Source organism: Herpailurus yagouaroundi, unplaced genomic scaffold (assembly GCF_014898765.1).
Source record: "Herpailurus yagouaroundi ecotype Mexico unplaced genomic scaffold, PumYag 159, whole genome shotgun sequence".
In the NCBI taxonomy this organism is placed as follows: domain Eukaryota; kingdom Metazoa; phylum Chordata; class Mammalia; order Carnivora; family Felidae; genus Herpailurus; species Herpailurus yagouaroundi.
The window spans coordinates 6,537,880-6,564,410 of NW_024412400.1; the positions used below are offsets into that span (position 1 = coordinate 6,537,880).

The 26,531-nt window shown below is 42.3% G+C and overlaps 1 protein-coding gene across 1 annotated transcript in view; it reads left to right on the top strand.

Moving 5' to 3' along the window:
• The first annotated feature begins 9,180 nt into the window (after positions 1 to 9,180).
• The window catches only part of EXOG (exo/endonuclease G), a 28,010-nt gene continuing 10,659 nt past the window's right edge, over positions 9,181 to 26,531 (top strand). The window contains exons 1-5 of the mRNA XM_040479815.1: positions 9,181 to 9,381; positions 11,372 to 11,521; positions 15,241 to 15,380; positions 16,880 to 16,956; positions 19,690 to 19,804. Coding sequence (XP_040335749.1) covers positions 9,219 to 9,381; positions 11,372 to 11,521; positions 15,241 to 15,380; positions 16,880 to 16,956; positions 19,690 to 19,804 — 645 coding nt within the window. The 5' untranslated portion in view covers positions 9,181 to 9,218. The remainder of the gene's footprint in view (positions 9,382 to 11,371; positions 11,522 to 15,240; positions 15,381 to 16,879; positions 16,957 to 19,689; positions 19,805 to 26,531) is intronic.

Below are 26,531 nucleotides of genomic sequence, written 5' to 3' on the forward strand. Positions count from 1 at the left end.
GCTCTGTGTGTGTGTGTGTGCGTGTGTGCGTGTGCGTGCGTGTGTGCATACTTGCTGTGTGTACAGCTCAGAAAGCCTGTCACGTGGTCCCTGTGCTCTGAGCCATGAGGGTAGGGAGGCGGCTGTGCCATCTGGAACAGGAGGACCGGGTGGCCCTCTTGCAAATGGAATTCTGCCTTTCTTAGGATGCAGCGTAAAGTTCTCAGTACATTGGTAATATAAGGATTTGGTGGTTTTAGCAATACAGTAAGCATGTGTTAAGTTATATAAGGTTTTAGAATGGGTACTAGAAGTCGAACAGCCAAGTGTTATTCCTCAGAACTTGGCTCACTAGATGAGTATCTGAATTGGAAACCATTTCCCAGGAGTTAACTTCGTTTGATCCTCAGTCTCAACTATTTCAGTAGCCTGCTGGGTTCTTAATGGCTCATCTTTGGAAAGCTGGCCAGACCCAGTTCACATTTCAAGGGCCTCCTAGACCACATCTTTCCAAGAAGCACAGTCAATTTACTCGTCGACACCCCCACCCCACCCCCCATCCAGGGTGAGCATCGAGAAAGGAAAGAGGGCAAAGGTGGTTTTTTCTTCTCATTTGGGTGCCATGAATTCCTTGGTTAATGGCTGTTTGTAAAAGCTAAACTAATAAAATAGTAGCTAATCCGTGTTCAGCCTAGTAATGACGAGTTTAAGTCTTTATCAACAGTGACGTTTTAGGTCAAGAAACGGGCCCAGTAATGCAGCTGATGAACTATTTATCTTCTCAGTCTAGATCTAATAAATTCAGGGTTATATGCATGGTTGTTTCAGTAAGATTCCTGATAGTTGATTTGTAACCAGCAATCCACCTATGAATGTATCCCAAACCTTTAGAAGGCTTGGAATAGTTTTTTAAGATAACGATTTAGTTTTGTAGCAAAAAGAAACTGAAGTTTAAGATGCACCCACCCACCCCCCCTGCCCCCGCCTGGAAATTAATTCAGTTGACTCAGCTTCCTTTTGAAAACAGTGGGTCCAAGAGACCCATAAACTCAGCAAATAAAATTCCAAATTATCTAGAGGGATATTTTGAATCTTCCTATTTTATACTAATTTTGGGTCCATTGTAAACTTTGGTTTGGACAAGATTTTGAATTTAAAGGATTTACCACTGTTTAAATTTTACCAAGCTTTGGGGCGCCTGGGTGGTGGCGCAGTTGGTTAAGCGTCCGACTTCAGCCAGGTCACGATCTCGCGGTCCGTGAGTTCGAGCCCCGCGTCGGGCTCTGGGCTGATGGCTCAGAGCCTGGAGCCTGTTTCCGATTCTGTGTCTCCCTCTCTCTCTGCCCCTCCCCCGTTCATGCTCTGTCTCTCTCTGTCCCAAAAATAAATAAACGTTGGAAAAAAAAAATTAAAAAAAAATAAATAAATTTTACCAAGCTTTTACATTTTTGTGACTGTATCTTCCAGGTGTGAATGAAGCAGGACCTTTTGACTGTGGTCCTCCACGTATCCCTGTAGTGCCAAAACCAGTGATACTTTCTTTGCTCCTGTGGCAGCTTGCAGAGATAAATACAAGTGGTTTTTCCTCACAAATTAAAGTGCATAGTCTCTAAATGCCAGTGTGTGGTGAAGGGCCCTGTGCTGCCCTTCCTCTCCGGGAGTGTCTGTGGACTGTCTGGGGCCTACGCAATTCTGAGAACCACTGCATGCCAACCACAGGACCCTAGAGAAGCATATGCTTGGGCACATGTGTGTATGCAGCGGATTATCCAGACGTGGGCCCTTCTGGACATCTGTGGGAAAGTGTTACATTTATTTGCAAAGTTTACATTTTTGAGCTCACAGTTAGGAGAAACATGACCCATTATTAGCTAATGCTTTTTAGGCAGGTGAGGATGGGTTTGTTTGGTTTTTTGGTTTTTGTGTGCGTGTTTTTGTTTTTACAGATGGATGAGTTCTGTCTCGAGTTCTGGGAACTTCTGCTGTTGGTTGGGCATGGGATCATTCTCTGTTTCTCCCAATCACATTTGCATCGGAATGTTGTTAGGTAGCGTTGTAAATAAAAGAATAGGTTATATGATAGAGATATGACACTTGAAATTTTACTTTAAAAGATCTATAGCTCTACATATATATTTAGTTATATCACCTGACAGATTCTTCTGCACAGTGTGGAGATTGTTTTATACCACAGATTATTTTTATAAAGTCTAGTGAGTTTGATGCGAATGGTTTTGTAATCAGAGTAATGAGCTTTACCTTTCAGGATAAATATACACTGGAGTGTGGGTGGTGCGGGGCTTTTACCTAGTGCTTGTATGGACTCTCGTGATACGCTGGCAGATGGGAGGCCATTCGCTGGGTCTTGTTTGGCTAAAACCCCGCTTGGGGCTGTGTGGGACGGTGATGCTTTGGCTCAGCTCCCTGCAGATTGGGAGGCGAGAGCCTGTGGTATGTTTTACATTTGTGCTTCCTCCTGAGATACCTTCTGAACAAAGGGTTCTGGGATTAGAAATTAGTTTGTGCGTTCCTGCCGTCGGATGTAGTCGTATGAGGGTGTATGGAGGGACAGAAATTATATGGGAGTGCAGATTGGGGCGGGTTGGGATGAATAAGGTTCAGGCTATAAACATTTGAAATGAGAGTTTGGGGATTTGAGTAATCCACAACACTGAATTATGCAGGACCAAATTACCCAGTTTTTAAGACAGAATTTCCAGTTTAGTAACTACTCAGAAAAGGAGGGTGTTGTGTGGATGCAGCGATCAAGTTAAATGGGGAGCTGCCAGGCACATTGTGTCCTCTCTGGTCGGGGCCTCCTGGACGTGAGAGTGCTTGGGGCAGCTCCCTGCTTTCATCAAGCGAGTCACAGCCAGGAGCCCTCCGAGGAAGCTCAGAGCCCTGTACCAGAGGGCACCTTCTAGCTGTCACTTAGCCCTTCTGCTCTTCCTGCAAAGGTCAGCACGACTGCCATGGTTATGGGTGGTGGTCTTCATGCTAGCCTTTTTATTTTGGGGTAGAATGTGGGTGGTTATTTGGGTGAGGCTTTTGATGGGGATACAGGGAAGGTGAACAATGAAGCTAATCTTTGTATCGCCACTGCCGCTTCTGAGGCTCAGCTGAAGGCCTGCTCCCCAGACCCGCGCCGCTGTGCTCAGAAGTACATGGATTGGGACAGTTTTGTCAGGAGCATCCCTAACGTGTCGTTTTAAACCAGCTGTGTTTTTATTCAGTCTGGTTCAGAGTGAAGTTTTACGCTCTACCCCTTTTCTACTCGGAATAAGTTTAGTTTCAGCAGGTGCAGTAGCGCGCCAGGAACTGACCCGTCGATCCTCTCCCTGTTCCCCACGAAAGAACGTTTCTCTGTTCTCCAGCCACGCGTCTCGGAATGTAATTCTGTTGTGCCTTGGTTTTTGTCACCTGCCTCCCCCCAAAAGCAACTGCTGTAAGCTTTTTTCTACTTGTCTTTTCTAGCCCGAAACCCCACCTTTTTCCTTTTTCCCAGCTGTAATTTCTGGATGCAGCTCTGTGCTCCAGGTATTGTAAGAACCAGTTACCTCAGACCTCATGTTGAACAGTGTCACCATCTGGGTCCTCTCGGTACTGCAGGCTTGTAACACAACGCACGCAGGAACCCTGCCAAGTATGGGCACTTACTTGTTTTAAAGTTAAACTCTTCCCAAGGACTGAAAGAGGGGTTCTGGCAAGCTCTTCGCTGCACTGTGGTGGGATGGGTCTGGAGTGTCATCTGAACGGTGCTTCCTGGGTTCCTCTTTGAATTCTGCCATTTTCAGTATTCTTGTGTCTGCATAGGCAAAGTGATTCAATTGGCTGGTCTTGCACACAAACTAGTTCCGAAGATGAGCTCTTTGTAACACATTTCCAGTCATTAAAACTCAAATGTAGAACATTCCTTTAAATGGCAGGATTAAAAAACCCACCATCCACCACTGTGCATTTTGGGAAGATGTCTGTAGCATATGTTGCTGTGAAATTAGGCCTTGCGGGATATGGCTGTTTGTCATTTTGATGTATTTTAAATAAATATATATATATATATATATATATTTTTAAAGAGCCTTTTTTACCAGTTCAAAAAGTTTAATTAACCAGCAGTCACCACATCTGAATTTTTGTCTCTGGGGCATAGATGGCAGACCAAGATCAAAAGTGGTAGTTCAGCCATACGAGCGTGGGCTGCCTGCCTGGGCTGTCCTGCTGACCGTGGGATGCCAAGGTCAGTGTGTTCGCGGCGGGTTCTGATCAGCCCTCGAAGTGTTTGGTCTCTGCCCTGGTCAGCGGACTGTTGACTTCAGTCCCTGCAAGTGCTTTACTTTAGCCCAAGTGGGGTTTTCTCAGAGCACTGCCACAAGCTAAGTGTACGTTTAGCCAAATAATTTCTCCATAAGGGAAAAATGCGCTCATTCAAACGTTACCAGCGACGACAGAAGTGAGAGTAGGAAAGATTAGGCAACATCTGGGTTTTGATTTGGAAAGTGTCCAAGTCCCTGTCGAAGGCTGGCTGAGAGCCAGTGATCATCCAGAGAGATGCTTAGGAGACCCCACCTGGAAGTGTTCAGACCTCCTGTGAGTGGAGGGATTGTTAAAACGCCAGCAGCTTTTTCCCCCCGTTTTTCTCCCCTAGAATTCTGTAAAAATGCAAAGAAAATTGAGTGGTACTTAAGAATTGAGGGTGAGGGTTACCGCAGAATAGAAGCATACTTCTAGATTTCAGTTCCATGCCACAAATCCACACAATGCCATTTTTCAACTGTACAAAAGAATCTGCTTATGAATTTGACATGATCTTAACAGTAGCATCAAAGGGCCGAATTTTTCACCTGTTAATATTTTTTCACATTTGTCCTTGAATCTGATAACTTCACAGTACTGTAAATTTAACTTACCTTGAGTTTGATGTCAATTCTTGTGAAAAGAGCTTCTGCATGTAACAGACACACAGTTAAAGAACACAGCAGAATACAAGATTTGCAGGACCAGTTTTGGAACCGACAGAAAATGTCACCTCTCATTTGCCATCTTATGTATCAGTTTTACCAGCTACTTCTAAATTTGTACATTATTTGTAAGGAAAAGAAGGAAAATCCTAAGGACTTGTCTAACTTAGTGGAGAATGTGTGTGTTGGGTTTAGGATGGATAGCAAAGTCTTACTGAGCTGTGTTATCTAACTTGTATATAACAATTGTAATTAAAAGTTTGGATTCACCTGTTTCTTGCAGTTTAAAACAATGAATAATTACAAACTCTGGAAATGTGACTAGTATACAACTTAAGGCTGTAGAAGTGAGGAAGCTCTTCAAGTGCTAAAAATAAAGATTTCTAGTTTTTGGCTCAAATTCAGTAAGTACTGTTTGTATACCAGGATATGTGAGATGTAAATGTAATAGGTCACTTTCACCCTTGTAGCTATAAAATAAAAAATTTGTAGAACAGAAATAGCTTGTACTACTGAATTAACAAAAAGTTATACTAAAGTATCATGTTTAAAATACACACACACACACACACACACACACACACACACACACAGAGTTAAGCTTGTTGCTGTTACCCTGTCTGGATTTGAAAAGTGTGCGGACTTATATATATATACACACACATATATATATAACACACACATGCATATACACACGTATATATATTATATACATGCACACATTTAAAATGGCCTAAAGCAGACATCCATGTAATTACAGTTGCAAAATGAAGACATTTTGGAAAGAACATTGTATCATAGTTCATTCATTTGCAGTGGATCTTTGTTCCTTTTTACTGTGGTAATTTTAGAAATGAGTGTCAAGTTTGAAATTAGATCTGCTAAGTTGGGGTTTTGCTGCTTGAACTCTGCACTGGGTCCTCAAATAAACCGATGTGAATGTAGTTTTTTCCCCCTGTGTGAAGAAGCAGCCACACCCCAACAGAATAGGAGGAAAAATCTAGAGCTATTTCAAGTTTTATCTTTTTGTATATGAAAATAAAATAATAATAATTAAACTACCCTGTTGTCTCTCTTAATCACGTGGCAGGGGATTGAGGTTTCTTTTCATGGGGATTAGAAATAAATATAATGGTGTTTTCCACTTACAGAGCTGACTCAGAAACACCCCTGTGAGTTCCTGTGTGGTACACGTACAGTTGTTAATGGTTGAGTACGTAGTCTACCATGGTCCTGTGGTACTGGAGCTCGGCACGGGTCTTCATTTCTGCCCTTCAGAAGCTCAGGACCTAGTTGGAGACACTGTGGGCTTCTAAATGGACTGTCCTGGGACTCGGGGTAAGCTCCTGCAGGGTAGGGGTATATTTACCAAATTTCCAACTTTTACCCACTCCCCCTAGTTCTATACTTTGCAGACAACTCTGGGCAATATTTTTGTAAGTGGAGCAGAGAAGCCTAGGATATAAGTGTTATTCTGGATTACTGCGGAATACTGGCTCTGCCATTTCTAAACACAGCTGAGTATCAGGGTCCCTGTAAAATCAAACAATATAGTTATGGGGCACCACCCCAGATCTGAATCTGTAAGCCAGGTCTCACGTTTTGGAGTTCTTGACTTCCCTCACTAGATGAAAACATGGTTCCCTGTTAATAAAACAACGATAGTCTCTATTGTCTAACAAAGAAAACGGGAAAGCCCCAGAAATCACTGCTTTCCTCAGTAACATAGGTTTTTTTAGGCCCGTGACTAATAATTGCTAAGTGGGGAAATGCCAGCTTTGGATCCTCCTCCTGGTAGGGTTAATGCCTTTCTATTCGTGCTTTAAAAGGATTAAGCAACCTGTTTGGAACTCTTAGCAGTTTTCAATGAAGGGACCCTTTATTTTGGGACCGATTGCCCAGCTCTTGGTCCATTCGGCTCTTTCAGATTTAGATAGTTCACCTTTTACTAGTGAATGTCTCTAATGATAAGTGCAGAGAAGGAAAGAAAGGCTGACCTTGTGGAACGAGGACCTTAAAGCTAGAACTACTGGAAGGTTGGACCCGAGAGGTCATCTGGTCACACTTCTCCTTCAGCAAAGGAATTCTTTCACCAGAAGGAACTGGACGCAGAAGCTGATTTCTAAAAACAGGCTTGCTCAAGTGAGCAAGTACAAGAGGGTGCAGGGGCCATTAAGCCTGCCCTTCCACTCCTTCCCTTAAGTCTCCTAGTTACAGTCCCCTAGTTACAGTTCAAAAACCACTGCTCCAATTCCTTCATTTTAAAGGGGGGCAAACTGGCCCAGAGGGAGATACCCTACCCTAAGTCAGGCAGCCCTTCCAGCTCTTGACCTCTGGGGGCCAAGTGAGGGGTTCACTGTTGTTTCCACATACAGGATCTGGATGAGGAACCGTCACCTCCCATTTATCTCTGGTGTCTATCACAGCACACGGCACTTAGGAAGGCCTTGAGCAACAAACACCTCTTGAATGTAGGTCGTAAATTCTGGTACAAGTTGCTGAGGTAGCTTTGAAACCTATGGTCAACACCAGTGCTGTCTGGTTGTATTTGTCGGGACTCTTGATTGCAAATGACAGAAGCCATTAAACAAAAAAAAAGGGGGGGGGGCGTGGTTACACGAAGGATCCTGGGGCAAAGGGCCAGGCAAACTTTGGTAAAGGCAAGATGCGACCGGGCTTCAGGCGTCTTGGAAGCTGGGATCACAGCACGGCAGCCCTCCGTTTCCTCCTGGGTTGCTTAGCACAAAACCAGATGCATCTGCTTTGTCCACTTAGCGGGAAACAAGGCTACAGATGGTGCCAGACTTTCAAATGTCACAGCTGTGCTACCTGGAGAGTCTTGCAGATCCACAATCCCTGGAAACATTCTGGTTGACCTAGCTGAGCCAATTAGGGTCAGAGGTAGGGGACTGATGATACGGAACCGCTTTATAATAGGTATTCCTGGGGAGGGGACATGGAATCCGGAAGCTGTCAAAACAACATCTGTACTTCCTTCCTTAGCTGGATGTCGGGAAGGCCTCCTGCTTAAGTCCACGTGGAGTGCTGTCGATTGCACTGCAAAATGTATTTTGAGTGGGAGTGCATAGAACATCTCCTTACTTACTTTGTCAGCCGTCATTCAGCAGTCTGGATTTTGTGTTCTATCAAGACAAAAGAGGACTACGTAAAAATCGCTGATGTTTACAGAGCACTTAGTGACATACCCCAGGTTCTTCCCTAAACTCCACATGGCAATCTTTATTTTATTTTATTTTTTTAATTTGTATTTATTCTTGAGAGGGAGACAGAGACAGAGCGCGAGCAGGGGAGGAGCAGAGGGAGAGGGAGACACAGAATCCGAGGCAGGCTCCGGGCTCCCAGCCGTCAGCACAGGGCCGGAGGAGGGGCTCGAACCCCTGACAGCAGGATCGTGACCTGAGCCGAAGTCAGACGCTTGCCTGTCTGAGCCACCCAGGCGACCCCATGCATGGTCATCTTTAATCCTCACCAGAAGCCTATGGTCTAATCACCTTCATCATACTTATTTTATTGTTTATATATACAAATAAATTTCATTTACTATATGGAATTTCTATATATATTTAATACATATATATTTATTAAATATCATTTAATATATGGAATTTATTGCTATTATTCCCATCTGAGAAAGAGGAACCAGAAGCCCTGAAAGGTGAAGTTAACACACCTGAAGTGGAAAATGGTCGCGCATCCAAACCCCTGCGCTCTGATTCACGGCCCTAAGCCACCACGAAGTACTGTCTCGTCAAGAGGCTCCTTAGGATGTACAAAGCTGTTTTGAGAAGTTAGGAGTCCTATACTGTGACCTCGCAGCCAGGTGTCACGAAGACATCCAATGTGGCACAGGTTTTGGAATGAGACCGGAGTTGGGATCGTGGCTCTGAGGCCTTCACTGTAACCATGTGCAGGTGGTTTCCTCACCTATTAAGTGGCACTAAAGGTATTTTCTTCTCAGGACTCTCTGTGCACACCACTGCGCCCTCCAGAGGTCATGCCTCCCACCTATCACCCGATCAAAGGGACCAGGGGCGGAGCGGGGATACACCCGGGCCGCCAGTTTTGTCACCAGGGGGCTCCCGAGACTCTCAGCGCGGAGGGTGTGCGCCTGCGCCCTCACCTCTGGCGCCTCCACAGGGGCTTGTCCCGGGCGACCCCAGGTTGCGCATGCGTGTGTCTCTCCTGCGGTTGCGATTGGCTTTCAGGCGCCCGTGCAGGTGTGCGCATGCGCCGCTGTAGAAGGCAGGCCCTTAGAATAAGATGGCCGCGGGAAGTTTTGCTTCCCGCCTCAGGGGCTCCCGGCGCTTTCTGAGTGTCTTCGTGGCCGGAGCTGTGGTGGGCGCCGCGGGAGGCGGGTTCACGGCCCTGCAGGTGCTCCGGAGTCAGGGCGCTGAGGCAGCGTTGGCGGTGAGGGAGCCCGACGGTAAGTCTGTCGGCCTGCTCTTCCTTCCCTGGCCCGGCTTTCGGGCCGGATTCCCACCTCGGGCGTGTATCGTTAATTTTCGAGCCGCGGCACTTCTCCCTTTGCCGTCCCCGAGCCGGGGGGTCCTGGGTTCTCCGCCTTCCCAGTCTTCCCGCCCCGCCTCCCCGCTGCCCCTGGACTGTCGCCTGCCTCCTTCGCATACTTCTCCATCTTCGTTTTCTCATCATCTACCACCGAAGTATTTATCACATGTATGTTTGTTTTAATGTCTGTGGCCTCCATTAGGTCGTTCACTCCGCACACAGTGTTAGCAGATGAGTTAGTTAATTGTCCTCATTTTGTCATCGTTCAAACGCAGAGGACCCGCCTTAACCCCACAAACTGTCACGTTATTTTGTCAGCAGAAAAAATGGGCTCATTCGGAAAGAGCAGAGAATTAACGATTGAGGACAAGCAAGCTATGGCAAAACCATAGGCAAGTCCAACACCCAAAGTGGGGGAGGAACTTCATGGAGGCGACCGAGGAAGTTGGGAGGGTTTCTTTTGAAAAGTCCGTTGGAGAAAAGTGCAGGGTGAGGAGTGTCTCATTGGCCGAGTCGCATGGGTGTTCAGCTTCTTGTAGGAGTTGCCCTGCACATCTTTTCCCTCCCGGGGGCCTGGCGTTGAGGATTCTCCCCGCTTGGCGGTTTTTCCTGTAACTGACACCGCGTGGTGTGGCTTCCCCTTCCAGCCTCCCCTTCCGAGCATCCAGAGCCCCCTTTAGTGAGGTTTCCCTTTATTAATTTTCACACCTGCTCGCTGTTCTCCAAAGTATGTAAATCCCGCAGCTGCCAGGGCTCCCTTATATTTAGCAGGGAAAATGAGCTCATGCTCATTGTTCACGCTTTCCCTGACCTGCCGATTTAACTGGTTCCTTCTGATATTTGGCAGTTAGCAAGAGAACGGCTCTGGTAGGTTGAAGACCTGGAGGAGGCATCAGGAGAGGATTAGTTTCACCGAGTCCGTGTTAAATGTGTACTTGGTTTCTCCCACTGGGAGGAATGATACCAGTTTTGCCACTGTTTTTGCAGCAGCGCACGTCTCTGCTTCAGTTCCAGAATGTTGAAGACGACTGTCAACGAATGGCGGTCTTCTAAAATACTTATAAAAGGCGGTGCTTTTGTCCCCACGCTAACTCTTAAAATGTAATGAGGAGGTAGGCTCTTTCCCACTCAGTCGTATCAGTGACCAGTAATGACGTGTTTTTCCTTTGCTGCTTTTGTATACACAGTACTTTATGGGGCACCTATTTGGACATTTGGTGTGAAAGAGCAGTAAGATCAGGTCTTTATTTACGGGGCGCCTGGGTGGCTCAGTCTGTTGGGCGTCCGACTTCGGCTCAGGTCATGATCTCGTGGTCCGTGGGTTCGAGCCCCGCGTCGGGCTCCGTGCTGATGGCTCAGAGCCTGGCGCCTGCTTCGGATTCTGTGTCTCCCTCTCTCTCTCTGCCCCTCCCCCGCTCGTGCTCTGTCTCTCTCTCTCAAAAATAAATAAACATTAAGAAAAACTTTTAATGAGATAGCTGCAGTTTACCTTGATAAAACCACACGACTGATTACTGGCAAAGTCTGCTGTCTCCTCTGCCTCGGAAGTACAGTAAAACCTTGGGTCGCGAGTAACTTGTCCTGCGAATGTTCTGCAGGATGAGCAAACATTTGTAGTAAATTTTAACTTGAGAAACAAGCGATGTCTTGCAATACGAGGAGTAGGTGATGCCGAATGTCACACGATCACAACTGAGCCAGTGGTTCTTGAAATTCACTTTGGTACACAAATGCTTTGGACTATAAGTATGTTTCCAGAATGAATTACAAAATGGGATCTGGTTGATTAGACTTTTGAGCCAGTCCTTGGTAAGTCTCACCCCTCTCCCTTGACTTACAATGTTTTGTTCCTAGTAAGAATCACTAACTGTTTGTTTTTGTCCCCCCACCCCCCTTTTCATCTTTAGGTTGTGCAGAAAAGGCTCTCTTGGAACAATTTGGAGTCCCTTTAACTGGAACAGAGACTAGGCGTTACACTAATCATGCCTTGTCTTATGATCAGTCGAAGCGCGTGCCTAGATGGGTACTTGAACATATATCCAAAAGCAAGATAATGGGTAGGTGGTTAGAAGTAATGGCATTGATGAAAGATGTTTCTAAATGTAGAGCAAGGAAGATTATTGATTCAACCTCTTCCACATTATATCACACTTAGAAAATGATGATGTTTGTAAGACTCACTTAGATAAATGGACCTACCTGGTAGCCGAGGAGCCCCAGACTCTTCCCAGCTTTCTCGGAGGCTGAGAGGATCCATATCCTGACATAGGAGTTGGAAGCTCTGTCTTAAATGTTGCTACAACTAGCACCATTCATTCATTGTCTCCACAAATATTTTTATTTATTTATTTTTTTTTTAATTTTTTTTTCAACGTTTTTATTTATTTTTGGGACAGAGAGAGACAGAGCATGAACGGGGGAGGGGCAGAGAGAGAGGGAGACACAGAATCGGAAACAGGCTCCAGGCTCCGAGCCATCAGCCCAGAGCCTGACGCGGGGCTCGAACTCACGGACCGCGAGATCGTGACCTGGCTGAAGCCGGACGCTTAACCGACTGCGCCACCCAGGCGCCCCACAAATATTTTTATTTAAAAAAAAATTTTTTTTTTAATGTGTATTTATTTTTGAGACAGAGAGAGACAGAGCATGAACGGGGGAGGGGCAGAGAGAGAGGGAGACACAGAATCGGAAGCAGGCTCCAGGCTCTGAGCCATCAGCCCAGGGCCCGACGCGGGGCTCGAACTCATGGACCGTGAGATCGTGACCTGAGCTGAAGTCGGACGCTTAACCGACTGAGCCACCCAGGCGCCCCCCCACAAATATTTTTAAAGTGCCTGCCATGTGTCTGGCATTATGCTGAGCCTTGGGACCAGAGCAGATGGTCTCTATGTTCATGGCACATGGTTGACCTATCAAACCACTAAACATGTATGTATAATTGCTTTTAGTAATAACTGTTCCAAAGGACAAGTGATTGAAAGTTAGGTTAGTGTAAGTAAGGAACAGTAAAGAATGTGATGAGAGATGATAATAGGAGAACCTGATCTTGATTAGCAAGGGTTCTCCCCAGAAAATGGTCTGGAGGGTGGATGACTGTTACCTAGGCAGAGGAGTTGGGTGGGCCATGGGGTGTGGAGAAGAGCATTCCAGACAGAAAGAAAAGCACAGTTGCATCTTCGAAGGCCCCAACGTGAAGAGTTTTGTTCCTTTAGGGAACTGAAAGAAGGCCAGAGTGGCCAGAACAAGGGAGAGTGTGTGAAATGAGACTAGAGAGGTAGGCAGGTGCATAAGTATGTTTGTGTGTTTTTTAAGTCTTGGTGCACTCCTGTAATTAAGATGATATGTAATGTTAAATTGGTTTCTGTGGAGATTATTCCAGTTTACAGTATCTACCGTTCACTACTTGTCCTATCTTTCTCACCCATAATGAGCATTATCGAGCTTTACCAATTTAATAGCTGATTTTATTTCCATTTATCGGTTACCAGTGAAAATCAGTATTTTGTGAATTATTCTTTGTCAGTTACTGTTACCATTTTCAGTTGAGATGTTATGTTTTGAATTGATTTGTGGGAGTTCTTTTATGTAATAAGGTATTACCTTTTGTCATAGTTATTTACTCATATTTCATTTAGCTTTTAATTTGCTGTAAGGCCCACACATTATTTCTCCTTTGCTTTACAGTGCATGTTATGTTTACATATATTAAAATGCTGACACTCATATGAGTGCATGCCTGTCTAGAGTGCAACCAACCAGCACACTAGCAGAAGTCTTGGACTGCTTGCTGCTAGAAGGAAACTGAGGTAGTTGGAAACTTTATGATAGCAGTTGAGAGTCGATTAGAAATTTACATCGAGGGAAACTCATTCGGTTTAGTTAGTCTCAAGCCTAATGAATTTCCTTAAAATACAAGACTTTTTCCAAGATGTAAGGAATTTCAGTTGTACTAATTTTATCCTCCTGTTGCCATTTTCAGAGGCATATAAGAAAAGCAAGGCATTTCACGTTGTAAATCCTGTGAGCTGTGTAATTTGAGGAAGCAAAATAATATTTGAGAACAGGAAGCAGGATACCTGTGATTTATTTGATTTTAGTCTAAAGAGTCTTCTGTTTTCAATAATGACACACCAAATTATTCCCATTAACTCTCTGCTAAAAAATGACAGGAAATGTTAGTAGTAGTATGTAAGAAGTATGTAGGAAAAAGTCACACGTGCGTGCGCGCGCGCACACACACACACACACACACACACACACACACACACACACACGAGTCAGCATGATAGTGAATTGCCAAGCCAGTATTTGGGGGAGAGCTAGAATCCAGAGAGGTAAGGGCAATCCTGGTAAACCAAAGCCACATTGCTTCTGATGCCACACCTTTGTAGTAGGGAGAAGGGGACTAAAGGCAAGACCTGGGGCTCACCCAAGGTAGATTGTCTTATAGGAGACCCTCCCACATTAGCCTGGAACCCCAGAGGGCTACACCGTGGGGGAGGAAGGGTGAACCAGAACAAACCAGCCTGCTCACCTTCAGGGACTGTATGGGAGATTGTCTTGGCACTGAGCAGGAAAGGGTCAAAAGGAAAATAAAAAACCTGTTCCAGAGAAGTTGAGGCCACACACTGGCTATCTTGCACACTTGCAGCCCAAAGCCACGTAGCCTGGATGGATTAAGTCCTTAAGTCCTGAATTTGGTTCAGCGTGGTCTTCCTCTGGCAGTGCCTCCAGATACCTGATCGGAGCAGGTTTATACCCATCTCAAGGAAGGCATCTTCATCCTAGGCCTTTGGAAATTCCACAAATGAATTTTCGAGACAACCAGGCATGCAAAGAAGTGATTCCAGTGGTAATGACACTTAGAAGTTTACTATCAGTTCTTCAGTTATTTTTTTCTTTACGACATGGCTCTAAAAAGCTAGGTAGTAGGTAATTTATTCTGAGTCTTGGGATCATTTAAAATTTTTCTGGCTGAATGAAATGACATTAGAATCAGTAACTTCATTGGTCTCCATTTTAAACTTGTTTGAATAGCAGCCTGAGTATGTTCCGTTTATCCCCATTATTTTTGTAGTTTAACAAGATCTGGCCTAATGACAGTGGAAAATGTACTGTTAGGATTTGCTGATGTCTGTTGTGGCAAACTATCCTGGCAGTGTTAGAATAGAAATAAATTGAGATTTTTTTCTCTCCCATGTGGTACTCAGATACTTTGTTTCAGAAATTTCTGGGTTGAACTCATAACCTAAATGTTTGTTTTGTCATGGCTTAAGCAGCGACAAGCAAGATATCAGAGACACTTTCACCCTCCCCTAGACTGTGCCTGCCCAGGACAAATTGTTTTGTGTCTATATATATCCATTATTTCAGTACGTGTAAACTTATCAAATACAGTTGCACAAAATACAATGCGTGAGGGTCTTTTGAAAAGCAAGAGTTTATTTAGTAGTAAGCTTTTTATATAGTTCAGGTATTTGGTCGTTGTTTTTACTTAAATACTATCCAGAGGATTTTTCTCCTTTAATTTGAAAGGCTAGAAACAAAAGAATATGAGATAGCTACACTGTACAAAAAGCATTCTTTCCTAGACTAGTCCTTGCTAAATTCAGATGAGGTATCTGAACTATCCCAGGAACTTGAAACATGCACGCAATCACTAAGTACTAGCTACTCAGAGAGATACTAGCCAGCAGCAAACAGCTTGCCTTGGTTAGAGAATCTTGAGGAATATTTATCCACTGATAACTTGCCCATTTTGTGTGTTTTTCTGTAGGTGATGCCGACAGAAAACATTGTAAATTTAAGCCTGATCCCAACATCCCTCCAACCTTCAGTGCCTTCAATGAAGACTATGTTGGGAGTGGGTGGTCACGAGGACACATGGCTCCAGCAGGAAATAACAAATTTTCATCTGTAGGCATATTTTTTTGGGAGGGATGGGAATACAGGGCTGGTGGTCTATATACCAATGGACTTGGACTTTAAGAACATAGGAGTCAAACCTTAGTATTTGAGAATTTCTGTACTCTTATTTTGCATTTTTCTTCCTGAATTTAATTCGGGTTTTTTTGCTTAGATGGTAAAACATTCTTAAATAGGTTGAAAAGTCAAACTAATTACTATGTAAAAGAACTGGAGAGCCACTAGGAGCTATTTATTTATTATTTATTTACTTTTATTTTGAAAGATTTCAGACCTGTGGAAAAGTTGAGAATACAGCAAAAACATTTTTACCTGTAGAAAAATTAAAAAGATAGTATAGCCAATACATTTTGATATGTTTTCTTTATGTGTGCATACATATATATGTATGTACAATTCTTTTTCACCATCAGCAGTAAGTTGCAGACATCATAACACTTTATCCCTAAATAGATATTGCTCAGGAGATTGTATCATGTAAGAAATGAGGATATATGTATATATGACAAGAGTATCATCATACCAAGAAGTGTGTGTACATGTATTTTTGAGTATTTGTACAATAATATTCTCTAATCTACAGTTCATGCTCAGATTTGCCAAATTGTTGCAATTGCATTCTTTACGACTTTCTTTGATCCATATTCAGTCATGAATCGCCTATCACACTTAGTTATCATGTCTTCCTAGTGTCCTTTAAGTAAAATAAGTTCTCTGCCAAAAAAAGGAGACAAATGTCTTTTATGACATGGACATGTATTGCATCAACTTTGGTGATTATTGTCATTAAGGTGGTCGTTTTTAATCTTAAGATACTCCTAATCACCTAGGGATGTTTTAAAAAAAAATCCTGATGCCCAGACCCAGAGCAGTTAAGTCAGAAACTCTAGGGGGTGGAACTCGGCACCAATATTTTTAAAGCTCTCTGGCTTATTCCAGTGTGCATTCAAGGTTGAGAACCACTACTTGCAGAGAAGGTAACTGATGGTAATATAGATCAGTGGAAGGAGATACGACGACAGCCTTGTGTTTAGGGTCAGAAATGTGAAATGAATGCACATCTAGTGGCCCGAAATTCAGAAGAGCAAGGAATCCTTCTCTGCCACTTTTTACTAAAATGTTGTATTGTATTACTTAAATAAAGTTTCTGAAAGTTGACCTTTATGTAGAAATTCTTTGCCAGAGGCTGAAAACTTACCCTTTAGCTTACATTGGAAACTTAGTTCTTAGAGTCTATGTAACAGGTTTGAATTGTAAGAATTACAAAGAAAGCTAGCATACCAAACTACTTATTTTGTTACAGTCCTTATTTTGAATAATCTGTATTGGGCTTTCTGACCTGAAATAACTGTGGCTCTCATTTATTTAAACAAGTAGTCACTGTAATTGCCTAGAGCTAACGTATAAGGAACTGCTTTTTGTGTCTCTTTGTAAAATCTCAAAGGGGAAGGCATTTCCGTGCAGGTTACTATTTTTATTTCTTTTCACAGCAAGCCATGGCTGAAACCTTTTACCTTTCTAATATTGTGCCTCAGAATTTTGATAATAATGCTGGATATTGGAACAGGTGAGGGGTGAGAGTTTTAAAATGTGATTCTGTGGGAGATGAATGATGTGCCAGGAGAATGTACTAGTGCGCCCATCAACTGTTTCTCTTTCTTTCTCAAAGGCTAACGCCACTGAAGGTAAGTACTTTGGACTAGTGCTGGTCTTGGGAGTACAGTTATCTGTGGGAGTACAGACTTCAAGGCAGCCAGCCATTTTGAAGTGGCAAAAGTCACTGGTCAAAAGCCAAATTTTGGAAGAAACTACTCAGAATATTACTGGAGCATTAAGAAATTTTTGAGTATGTCCAGAGGACACTGTACTTTTTTCTACGTGTATTTCAAGAGTTGCTGAGCTTGCTTTTCTTTTCTTTCTTTTTTTTTTTTAAAGTTTTGGTACAGTTAAACATAACTGTTAACCAGTTTTTTTTTTTTTTAATTTTTTTTTTTTTCAACGTTTATTTATTTTTGGGACAGAGAGAGACAGAGCATGAACAGGGGAGGGGCAGGGAGAGAGGGAGACACAGAATCGGAAACAGGCTCCAGGCTCTGAGCCATCAGCCCAGAGCCCGACGCGGGGCTCGAACTCCCGGACCGCGAGATCGTGACCTGGCTGAAGCCAGACGCTTAACCGACTGCGCCACCCAGGCGCCCCTGTTAACCAGTTTTTGATAGATAGATAGATAGATAGATAGACAGACAGACAGACAGACAGACAGAACCTAACTATTAAATCATCGAATTTGGAGCAGTGCCTGTGTGGCTCAGTTGGTTGAGCGTCCTGATTTCAGCTCAGGTCATGATCTCACGGTTGGTGAGATCTAGCCCCATGTCAGGCTACAGGCTGTCAGCTTGGGATTCTCTCTCTCTCCCTCTTTCTCTGCTCCTTCCCTGATTGTGCACACATGCATGCTCTTTCAAGATAAATAAACTTAAAAAAAAAAAATCTGGGCCTTCTGCAGTTTTTTGACACTTAACCAGTTCTACCAGGGGATCTCTTTAAGCATCGAAAACTACCACTGACTGAGGTTGTTCCAGGCTATTGCATTTTTCTCAAACAGTACTTGTGGTTTAAAATAATTAGGAGAGCACCCCACACTTGAAAGACTTCAGCAGTTACAGTCATAGCTCCACACTTGTTTTCTCTACATACCCTCCCTTCCCCCACTCATTATTTTAAGCAGGTGACAGCTATATTTTATCTATAATTGTTTTCCCATATATTTTTAGAAGATAAGGATTTTTATTTTTTGTTTTTTATTAAAAAAAATTTTTTTGTAACCATTCATTCATTCATTCATTCCTAGAGCACAAGCGGGGGAGGGGCAGAGAGAGAGCAAGACACAGAATCTGAAGCAGGCTCCAGGCTCTGAGCTGTCAGCACAGAGCCTGACGCGAGGCTCGAACCCATGGCCTGCGAGATGATGACCTGAGCCGAAGTACATTTAACCGACTGCGCCACCCAGGCGCCCCAGAGATAAGGGTTTTTAAAATAAGTTTTTTTATTTATTTAGAGAGAAAGGGAGAGCGAGAGAGTCTCAAGTGAGCTCCATGCTGTTAGTGAGGAGCCTGATGTGGGGCTTAAACTCATGAACTGTGAGAATCATGATCTGAGCCGAAATCAAGAGTCGGATGCTTAACCAACTGAGACAGTCAGGTGCCCCTAGAAGATAAGGACTTTTTAAAAAATGGAAGCAAAGCACTATTATTACCCCTAAAAATTTAGCAGTAATTCCTTATTACCAATTTTACAATTAGTGTTCAAGTTTCTCCGTCTTTAATTTTTTTTTCTGGTTGATTGGTTTGGGTAGGTTTGCTTTCTAATCCTTTTTTTTTTTTTTTTTTTTTTTAATCCTTACCAATTATTTGTTGAAGACCTGGGATATTTGTCTTATAGTTTCCTTTTTGTTTTGGCTGGTTGCATACCTGTGGAAGCATTTAACATTTTCCTTTCCCAAGGGATATATTTTTGGGAGGAAAATTTGCCTGATAATTACGCATATATGCTGTGAGGTACAATCCCGTTGATTTTATTTTTTAGATATGGAAGCTGAGGGATGATGACATACATTGTAATTTCTCATAAATGTCTGCCAACTGCAGTGTAAGAATGCATATTAAACTCGCCATTTTTATCGAGTAAATTAGCAGCCATTTTTAAATGATAAATCCCAGTGGTAAGGATTGTTGTGAAACTGCAGGGTCGTATTTTGGAGTATATAGAGTAAATTGGTACAATACCATTAAAAATACTGCTGCTGCATATAATCAAGTGTTATTAAAATATGTATTCAGTAAAGTAATTATGGCCCTTGAAGTTTATCCTAAGGAATGTTGTGTTATGTAAGAAATGTTAGGATGAACCCATTTGCCCCACAGGAGGAATGGTTAAATAAATAAGGTGTATCAACTTGATGAAATGATATATAACTCTTGAAAAATGATTGAGAATTACAACACAGAAAGATAAGGGAGAAGACGATTTCAGTTCTAAAATATATACTCAGTGCACAGACAGGAAAATGTAGATAGTCGTATAAATGTGTTTAATTTTTAAGTTTTGTGCAGTGAAGAACTGGGACAATTATTGCTTATATGCGTATGATGTTTTGTGCAATATTGTCTTGTTCACATTCATCTGTGAAATTGAGTTTTCCTGATGTCTTTCCTAGGGATTTGATGATGGTTTGCTTCTCTTCTGTATTTATGTCTGTGAGAGTATCACACCTTTTTTTTTTTTTTGCTTTGTTTTTCAGAATGGAAATGTACTGTCGAGAACTGACGGAGAGGTTTGAAGATGTTTGGATCGTATCTGGACCGTTGACTTTACCTCAGACTGGAAGTGATGGAAAGAAAACAGTTAGTTACCAGGTAAGGGTATGTTTTAACATTCAGGCTTATGTTATTTGTATGAGATTATAATTTCATTCTGTATTCTACTTTCTAATTTCCTTTATTGAACACCTGTTGGAATCATAGGCATCGGGGATATAATGATGGATTGAAAAGCAACCACTGACTTCAGGGAGCCCACAGTTTAGAAAGGGAGACAGACGTGTTGTAAGTTAATCACGCTAGAGTGTGATATGCTGCAGCAGAGATAAATACATGGTGAAGGGCCATCACAAGAGGACTGACCAATTCTATTTGTGTGGGTTGGGAAGACTTAACAGGAAGTGGTTTGTGAGCTAGATCTTGACAGATGAGTAAGAGTAAACTGAGTCAGTGAATCCCTGTATCGTACATCTGAAACTAATATAACGCTGTATCTTAACTATACTGGAATTAAAATTTTTTAAGATGGGAGAGAAAAAGAATAAACTGAGTCAGGAAGGGAGCCTGGGAGTTCAAAAGATGGAGCAGTGCAAGCACAGGACATTTGGGATTAACAGCAGAGGTCTGCAATTCTGGTATCATTAATAAAGATTGCAGCTTAGGGCTCAACACAGGTATGGGTGGCTCAGAGGGGATGATTTCTACAAGTACGGGTAAGACAGGGGCCAGATAGTAAGTAGAGGGCTTTGCATTCCATGAAGGCTTAGATTTTAATATTTAGATAGAAGTCCTAGGTTTGTTTTAAGTGTGGGAGACATTTGGTTTGTTTTGGGTTTTCTAAAGAGTATGCTGGCAGCACTATGTAGAAAGTAGGGAGGAAGGGCTGTTTGAAAGAGAAGTCAGAGGCGAGGCGAATGGGGCGTTACTGCAGTGGTCCGTCCATATGAGAACAGACACGGCGCCACACAAGCAGCTGGAGGGAGGACGATAGAGGAATATGGGAAAGAGTAACCCTGAACTCATTTTTTGGTGAGGAGAGGAAAAAGTTCAAATGATATTTAGGGGGCAGTGAGCAGAGTAAGTGGGAGGAATGGCTTTTCTTGTAGATGCTAGAGTTTTTAAAAAAGGTGAAGTTTTTTTTACATGCAAGATACTTAAGAACCCTACGGACTGACGGAAAGAGAGGTTAAACCGTAAGAGTAGAAAAAGTGGTGTGAGGGCCTGCGTGTGGTGTGAGAGTAAGCGGTGTGGGGATTGCGGCCAGAGGGTAGCTGAATTCCTACAGTGACACACTGTGAGATGCGTCCAGGGCAGGGAACTGGGTGGGCTGAAGAGGAAGAGGTGATAGAGTGAGCAAAGAGGGATTGAAGGACTTCCCTGTAGGTCCAAGAGATGTATTTGGAGGGAACACCTAGCTCAGCTCTAGGAAGAAAGCAGATATTTAGTAAATGCTGGTTTGGTTAGAAAGTCTGTGATAGAATTGAATGACCTGAGAAACAGGTTTAGGATAACAAAAGTAACTTTAGGGCATGTCCTGTCGCACTTGCTTATTATCTGCCTGTCTGGATCAGCCGCGTAGTGATGTATAAGTATCCAGAGTGTTCACCTAGGTGCTCACGCCCTCAGAGTATTCCAGCAGTTCTTATGGGAGGGAAGGACTGGCACAGGAGTTCGTATGTTAAATAGGTTAATCTCTCTCCTCCGATCAGTTTGCTAATTTGATTTTAGTATTTTTTCTTTTGGTAGAAGAAAAAAATGGGCTCCCTGTATTCTCTTATTTTTAAAATATTAATTATTCTTTTTTTAAAAATTTTTTTTAATGTTTATTTATTTTTGAGACAGAGAGAGACAGCATGAATGGGGGAGGGGCAGAGAGAGAGGGAGACACAGAATCAGAAGCAGGCTCCAGGCTCCGAGCCATCAGCCCAGAGCCTGACACGGGGCTCGAACTCATGGACCGCAAGATCGTGACCTGAGCTGAAGTCGGATGCTCAACCGACTGAGCCACCCAGGCACCCCTAAAATATTAATTATTCTTGGGCTTTGTTAAATCCTCTTTACTCTTGCCGTTGGAAAAGAGGTTCTCCTAACTTTGACTTTCAAACTTTAAGTGATGAAGCTAGTTTTATGTGTGCTTTGTTTTCATAAAATCGGAAGATTTATATGACTAGCTTACTGTGTAGTAGAAGAATTTATGCAAAGTATGAAAGGAAAATTAACCCAGTAATAGCATAACAGTTGGGTTTTTTTTGGCTGGATATTTGTTAAATACGGGTTGGCCAAATGCTGTAGTATATTTTTTGCTGAAAGTATATTTTTTTCCTTAAATTAGGTATAATTTTTAAAAATATAGCTTATAAAAATATCTGCCAGCTCTTTTTGCTGAACGGGCCTAAAAGCAGTGATATGTTATCAGCAGTGAGCATACCTTGAGACCAGATCTTGTTTCTAAAGAACCATCTTCAGGGCACCTGGGTGGGCTCCGTGGGTTAAGTGTCCAACTCTTGATTTTGGCTCAGATCGTGACCTCATGGTTCATGAGAACAAGCTCCATGTCTAGCTCCACACTGACAGCACAGAGCCTGCTTGGAATTCTCTCTCTCCCTCTCTCTCCCCCTCTTCCCAACCCGTGCTTGCTTTCTCTCTCTCTCTCTCTCTCAAAATAAAAACTTAATGGGGCACTTGGGTGGCTCAGTCAGTTAAGCATCTCTTGATTTTGGTTCAGGTCACCATCTCATGGTTCATGAGTTTGAGCCCTGTGTCAGGCTCCATGATGTCAGCTATCAGTAATCAGTTATCAGCTCAGAGCCCGTTTGGGATTCTCTCCTTCCCTCTCTCTCTCTCTGCCCCTTCCCTGCTTGCGTGTGGTCTCTCTCTCCTGAATAAATTAATAAACTTAAAAAAAAAAAAAAAAAGCTAGCCTAAAATAATCCTTAAGTAAAAAATAAAAAACCGTCTTCTACTGGGAGAACTTGGCATGTGGAAAAGTGGCTGATTCCAGGCCTGGTACAGGGAAAGTACAAAATGGAACATCTTGTGCCAGAAAGCAAGAAGTGCTTATATGGTAAGGACACGTCAAAAGGACATAGAAATCCACTTGCAGGCCTTCCACCTTACTGTGTCTGGGGCTCTTTGATATCAAAATATAATGGCCTGTACATCTATTGAATTGGAGGAGAGTTTTTACTTCTAATAAATAAGTAAATACATAAGTGTAAGGAAAAACATCTGCTGACTGTAGAATGTCAATTAATAAATTTATAAGAATGAGTTTGAAAAATCATTTTGCCACCATCATGGTAATAAGTGATGCAGACAAGAATCATCAGTAGATGCTAAAACTAGTGAGTGAAAGTTTTATGGGAAGGGAAGTAGGAAGTTTATATAGTTAAAAGAATCTCTCCACAAATTACTTATTAATAACAAAGCAAGAAGTGGTAACTGTACAGTGGAGAAATTTAACCGAGTGATCAAGGTTAATATTGTCAATAATGGGATTACTGATAAGCTGTATTTCCTGGTGTGATGCACTGAGAAGAATGCAATGTTACTTCTGTGATATTTCGGCCAAAAAGCATAGCATTGAGTCTCACTGTGCAGAAACATCAGGCAAACTCCTTTGAGGGTCATTCTGTGGAACAGCTGTCTTGTACTCTTCAAAAATGTTAGCGTTGTAAAAGACAAAGCTTGAGCATCTAAATATTACAGATTAATGGAGCTTCATCAGTCATGAAAACAGAATGCATTGTGTGATTTCAGATCAGATCCTAGATCAGAAAACAGATGATACTAAAAAGGACATTATTGAGACAGTTGGCAACATTTGAGGCCTGTAGATTAGATAATTGTATTTTGTCAGTGTTTAATTTTCTGATTTTGATAGTTGTACTGTGATTATGTAAGTGAATGTCTTTGCTCTTAGGAAATGCATCCTGAAGGATGGTTCTGTGATTTATTTTCAAAGGGTTTAGGGAAAAGAAAAATACAGAGGGGAAAAACGTAATAAAGCAAAGTGGGCAAAATGTTAACAGTTGATGAAGCTGTGAAGGACACACAGGTGTTCTTTGTGCTAATCTTGCAAATTCTAAATTTGAAATTAGGATGAAACATGTATATGTACATATATTTTAATATATCTTTTCTATACCAGAATTCTTCATTACACTGGAATATATAAAACTAACCACTAAAAAGACTTACCTTGCTTCTCCTAAATAGTGACTGCTATCCAGTCCTTAAAGAGAGTTTCAAAAGAGACCTGTCATCTGTCTTCACCCAAATTAGTGTCATGGTGATGAAATGTGTGAGAGCAGCCACGATCAGCTTCCTGAAGGGTATACTTTGAGTAATAGTCTTGTTTTCTTGTTTTTGTATTAAAGCCCTATTGGTCTTAGGTCTTTTTTTCAAGTTCTGGGCTTCTGGACCTGTCCTGTTAGTTTTCCATATCTGTATTAATTTATAGGATCTATGCATGCTCACTGGCAAATCTTTAATCTAGCAAGCTTTCAAGTACCTGTCATGTGGGAGGAGGATGTATACAGAATTGTAAATGACCTGCCTCAAACTACACTTTTGATCGCTTTCTCCCTTCTTTCCTGGATTTCACATCCTGTGAGTCCTCTCTCTCCATTTCTTTGAGTCAGCAACTTTCTTAATAACTTTTAATCAGATTTTGCTGAAGCTCTGAACACCTGCAATGTGGCAGAGTCCTCCAGTGACGTTCTCTGCCTCCGGTTCTGTTGGTGCCAGTCCGTCTGGAGTCCAGAAGTCATGACTTTTCTCATCCCTACAACCATCAGAAATCAATAATACCAAAAGAACAGAAAAGTAAACTTCATTTGTACTGAAATCAGGAAATGCCCATAGTTATATCAAGAACTTCAAATAATATCTGAAAGATACAGTACACTTGGACTGAATTATACAAGGTTATTATTTTGACATGTGTGTTAATTTGATGTGTATCAAAGCATGGGGCACGGTCCTGGAATTAGTAAGGAAGTTTTTAGTAAGGCAGAATTTCTTTTTTTTTTTTTTTTTTTTTTTCCTTTTTCTCATCCACAGAACCTTAGAGAACAGATGCCTTTCTGTTAATTTTAAAGCTTTTGACGGGTGCCTGGGTGGCTCGGTTGGTTGAGCATCTGACTGTTGATTTCGGCCTCAAGTCATGATCCCAGGGTTGTGGGGTCAAGCCCTGTGTTGGACTCTGCACTCTCTCCCACTGTGCCCCTTCCCCGCTCACATGCATGCTCGTTCACTCTACCTCAAAAAAAAAAAAAAAAAAAAAAAAAACCCCAAAAAAACCAAACAACTTTTGAATCTATTTTTCATAAATTATGTATTATGTTAGAAGTTGTGAAGTTAGATGCTTATATTAAACATAGTTTAATCTTGATGCTTTTTCTCCCCCCTCATGTTGAAGCCATAGTTGCCAAACAATCTTTTAATGAGCCTTAAATCCATACTTTAAAAATTTATTGTTATGGAACTCTATGTGCATAGTAATGAAAACCAGATAGTGTAAGAGGTATGAGAGGGACAGTTTCCCGTCCCAGCCCCACTGTCCAGTTTCCTAGTTCTTCTGCTGTTTATCTACCTGTCTGAGAATAATGGGTGCTAAACTGTATTTCTTAATTTTGATTTGCCCAATTTAAATGGTCTCTGTTGATGCTTTCACTATGAAATGCATGAATTTTCTTTGGTTCACTTCACACACTGTCCCATTATGTCATTCATGTTATTTTTAGTTCTTCTGTTGGTAAACTTTGCACCATAAACTTTATGTAATATACTTAAATCTTTACTTCTTAATCTATTACTTATGTATTGTCAAGGTTTATGGCATTTATTTTTGCGTTTGCTAGCTATAATTTGGTCTGAGCTTCGCCTATAGCAGAGATTCTAGACAGAGGCCTTCTGTGGCACATCCAGCGTGTAGATTATTTGATTTGGTTAACACAGTGTGTTGTTTTTGAATTAGTTGCTAATTTTTCATAATTGGGAGGTTTCACAAAAAAATCCAGGTATTAGGGGCACCTGGGTGGCTTAGTTGGTTAAACATCTGACTCTTGATTTCGGCTCAGGTCATGATCTCACGGTTCGTGAGTTTGAGCCCCATGTTGGGCTCCATGCTTGACAGCTCAGAGCCTGCCTGGGATTCTCTCTCCTCTCTCTCTGCTCTTCCCCTGCTCGTGTGCACTCTCTCACTCCCTCTCTCAAAAATAAATAAACTTTAAAACAAATTTTTTTAAAAATCCAGGTATTAGCTTCTCTTAAAAAAAATCAGATGACTCAAACACTTGGCACATATTCCCGTAGGGCATATGTAGTAGCAGCTTTCTCTCTCAATGGAACACATCTTTTTCCATTCACCGTAGTCCTCACCTGGTCCATTTCATCCGTTTACATTTCCTGTCTCGTCCTCGTTGGTCTCTGAGTTTTAGAATCCTGACTCCATTGAAAGTATAAAAGCAGCATGTATAGTACTCTGAATGTTTAAGTAGAATGTTTGGATCTGTGGAGAAGTAGATATAATCCTGTATTATTAAGTTGTGCCACTTGAGAGAGGTTTTCCATAAACAACAAAAATCTGAGAAGTGGGGTATAAAGATGGCAGGGTATTATAATTGCTACCATTTAAATTTATTCCATTTGAATGAAGCACCTGGGTGGCTCAGTTCGGTTAAGCGTCTGACTTTAGCTCAGGTCACGATCTCACGGTTCGTGGGTTCGAGCCCCGTGTCAGGCTCTGTGCTGACAGCTCGGAGCCTGGATGGAGCCTTCTTCAGATTCTGTGTCTCCCTCGCTCTCTGCCCCTCCCCTG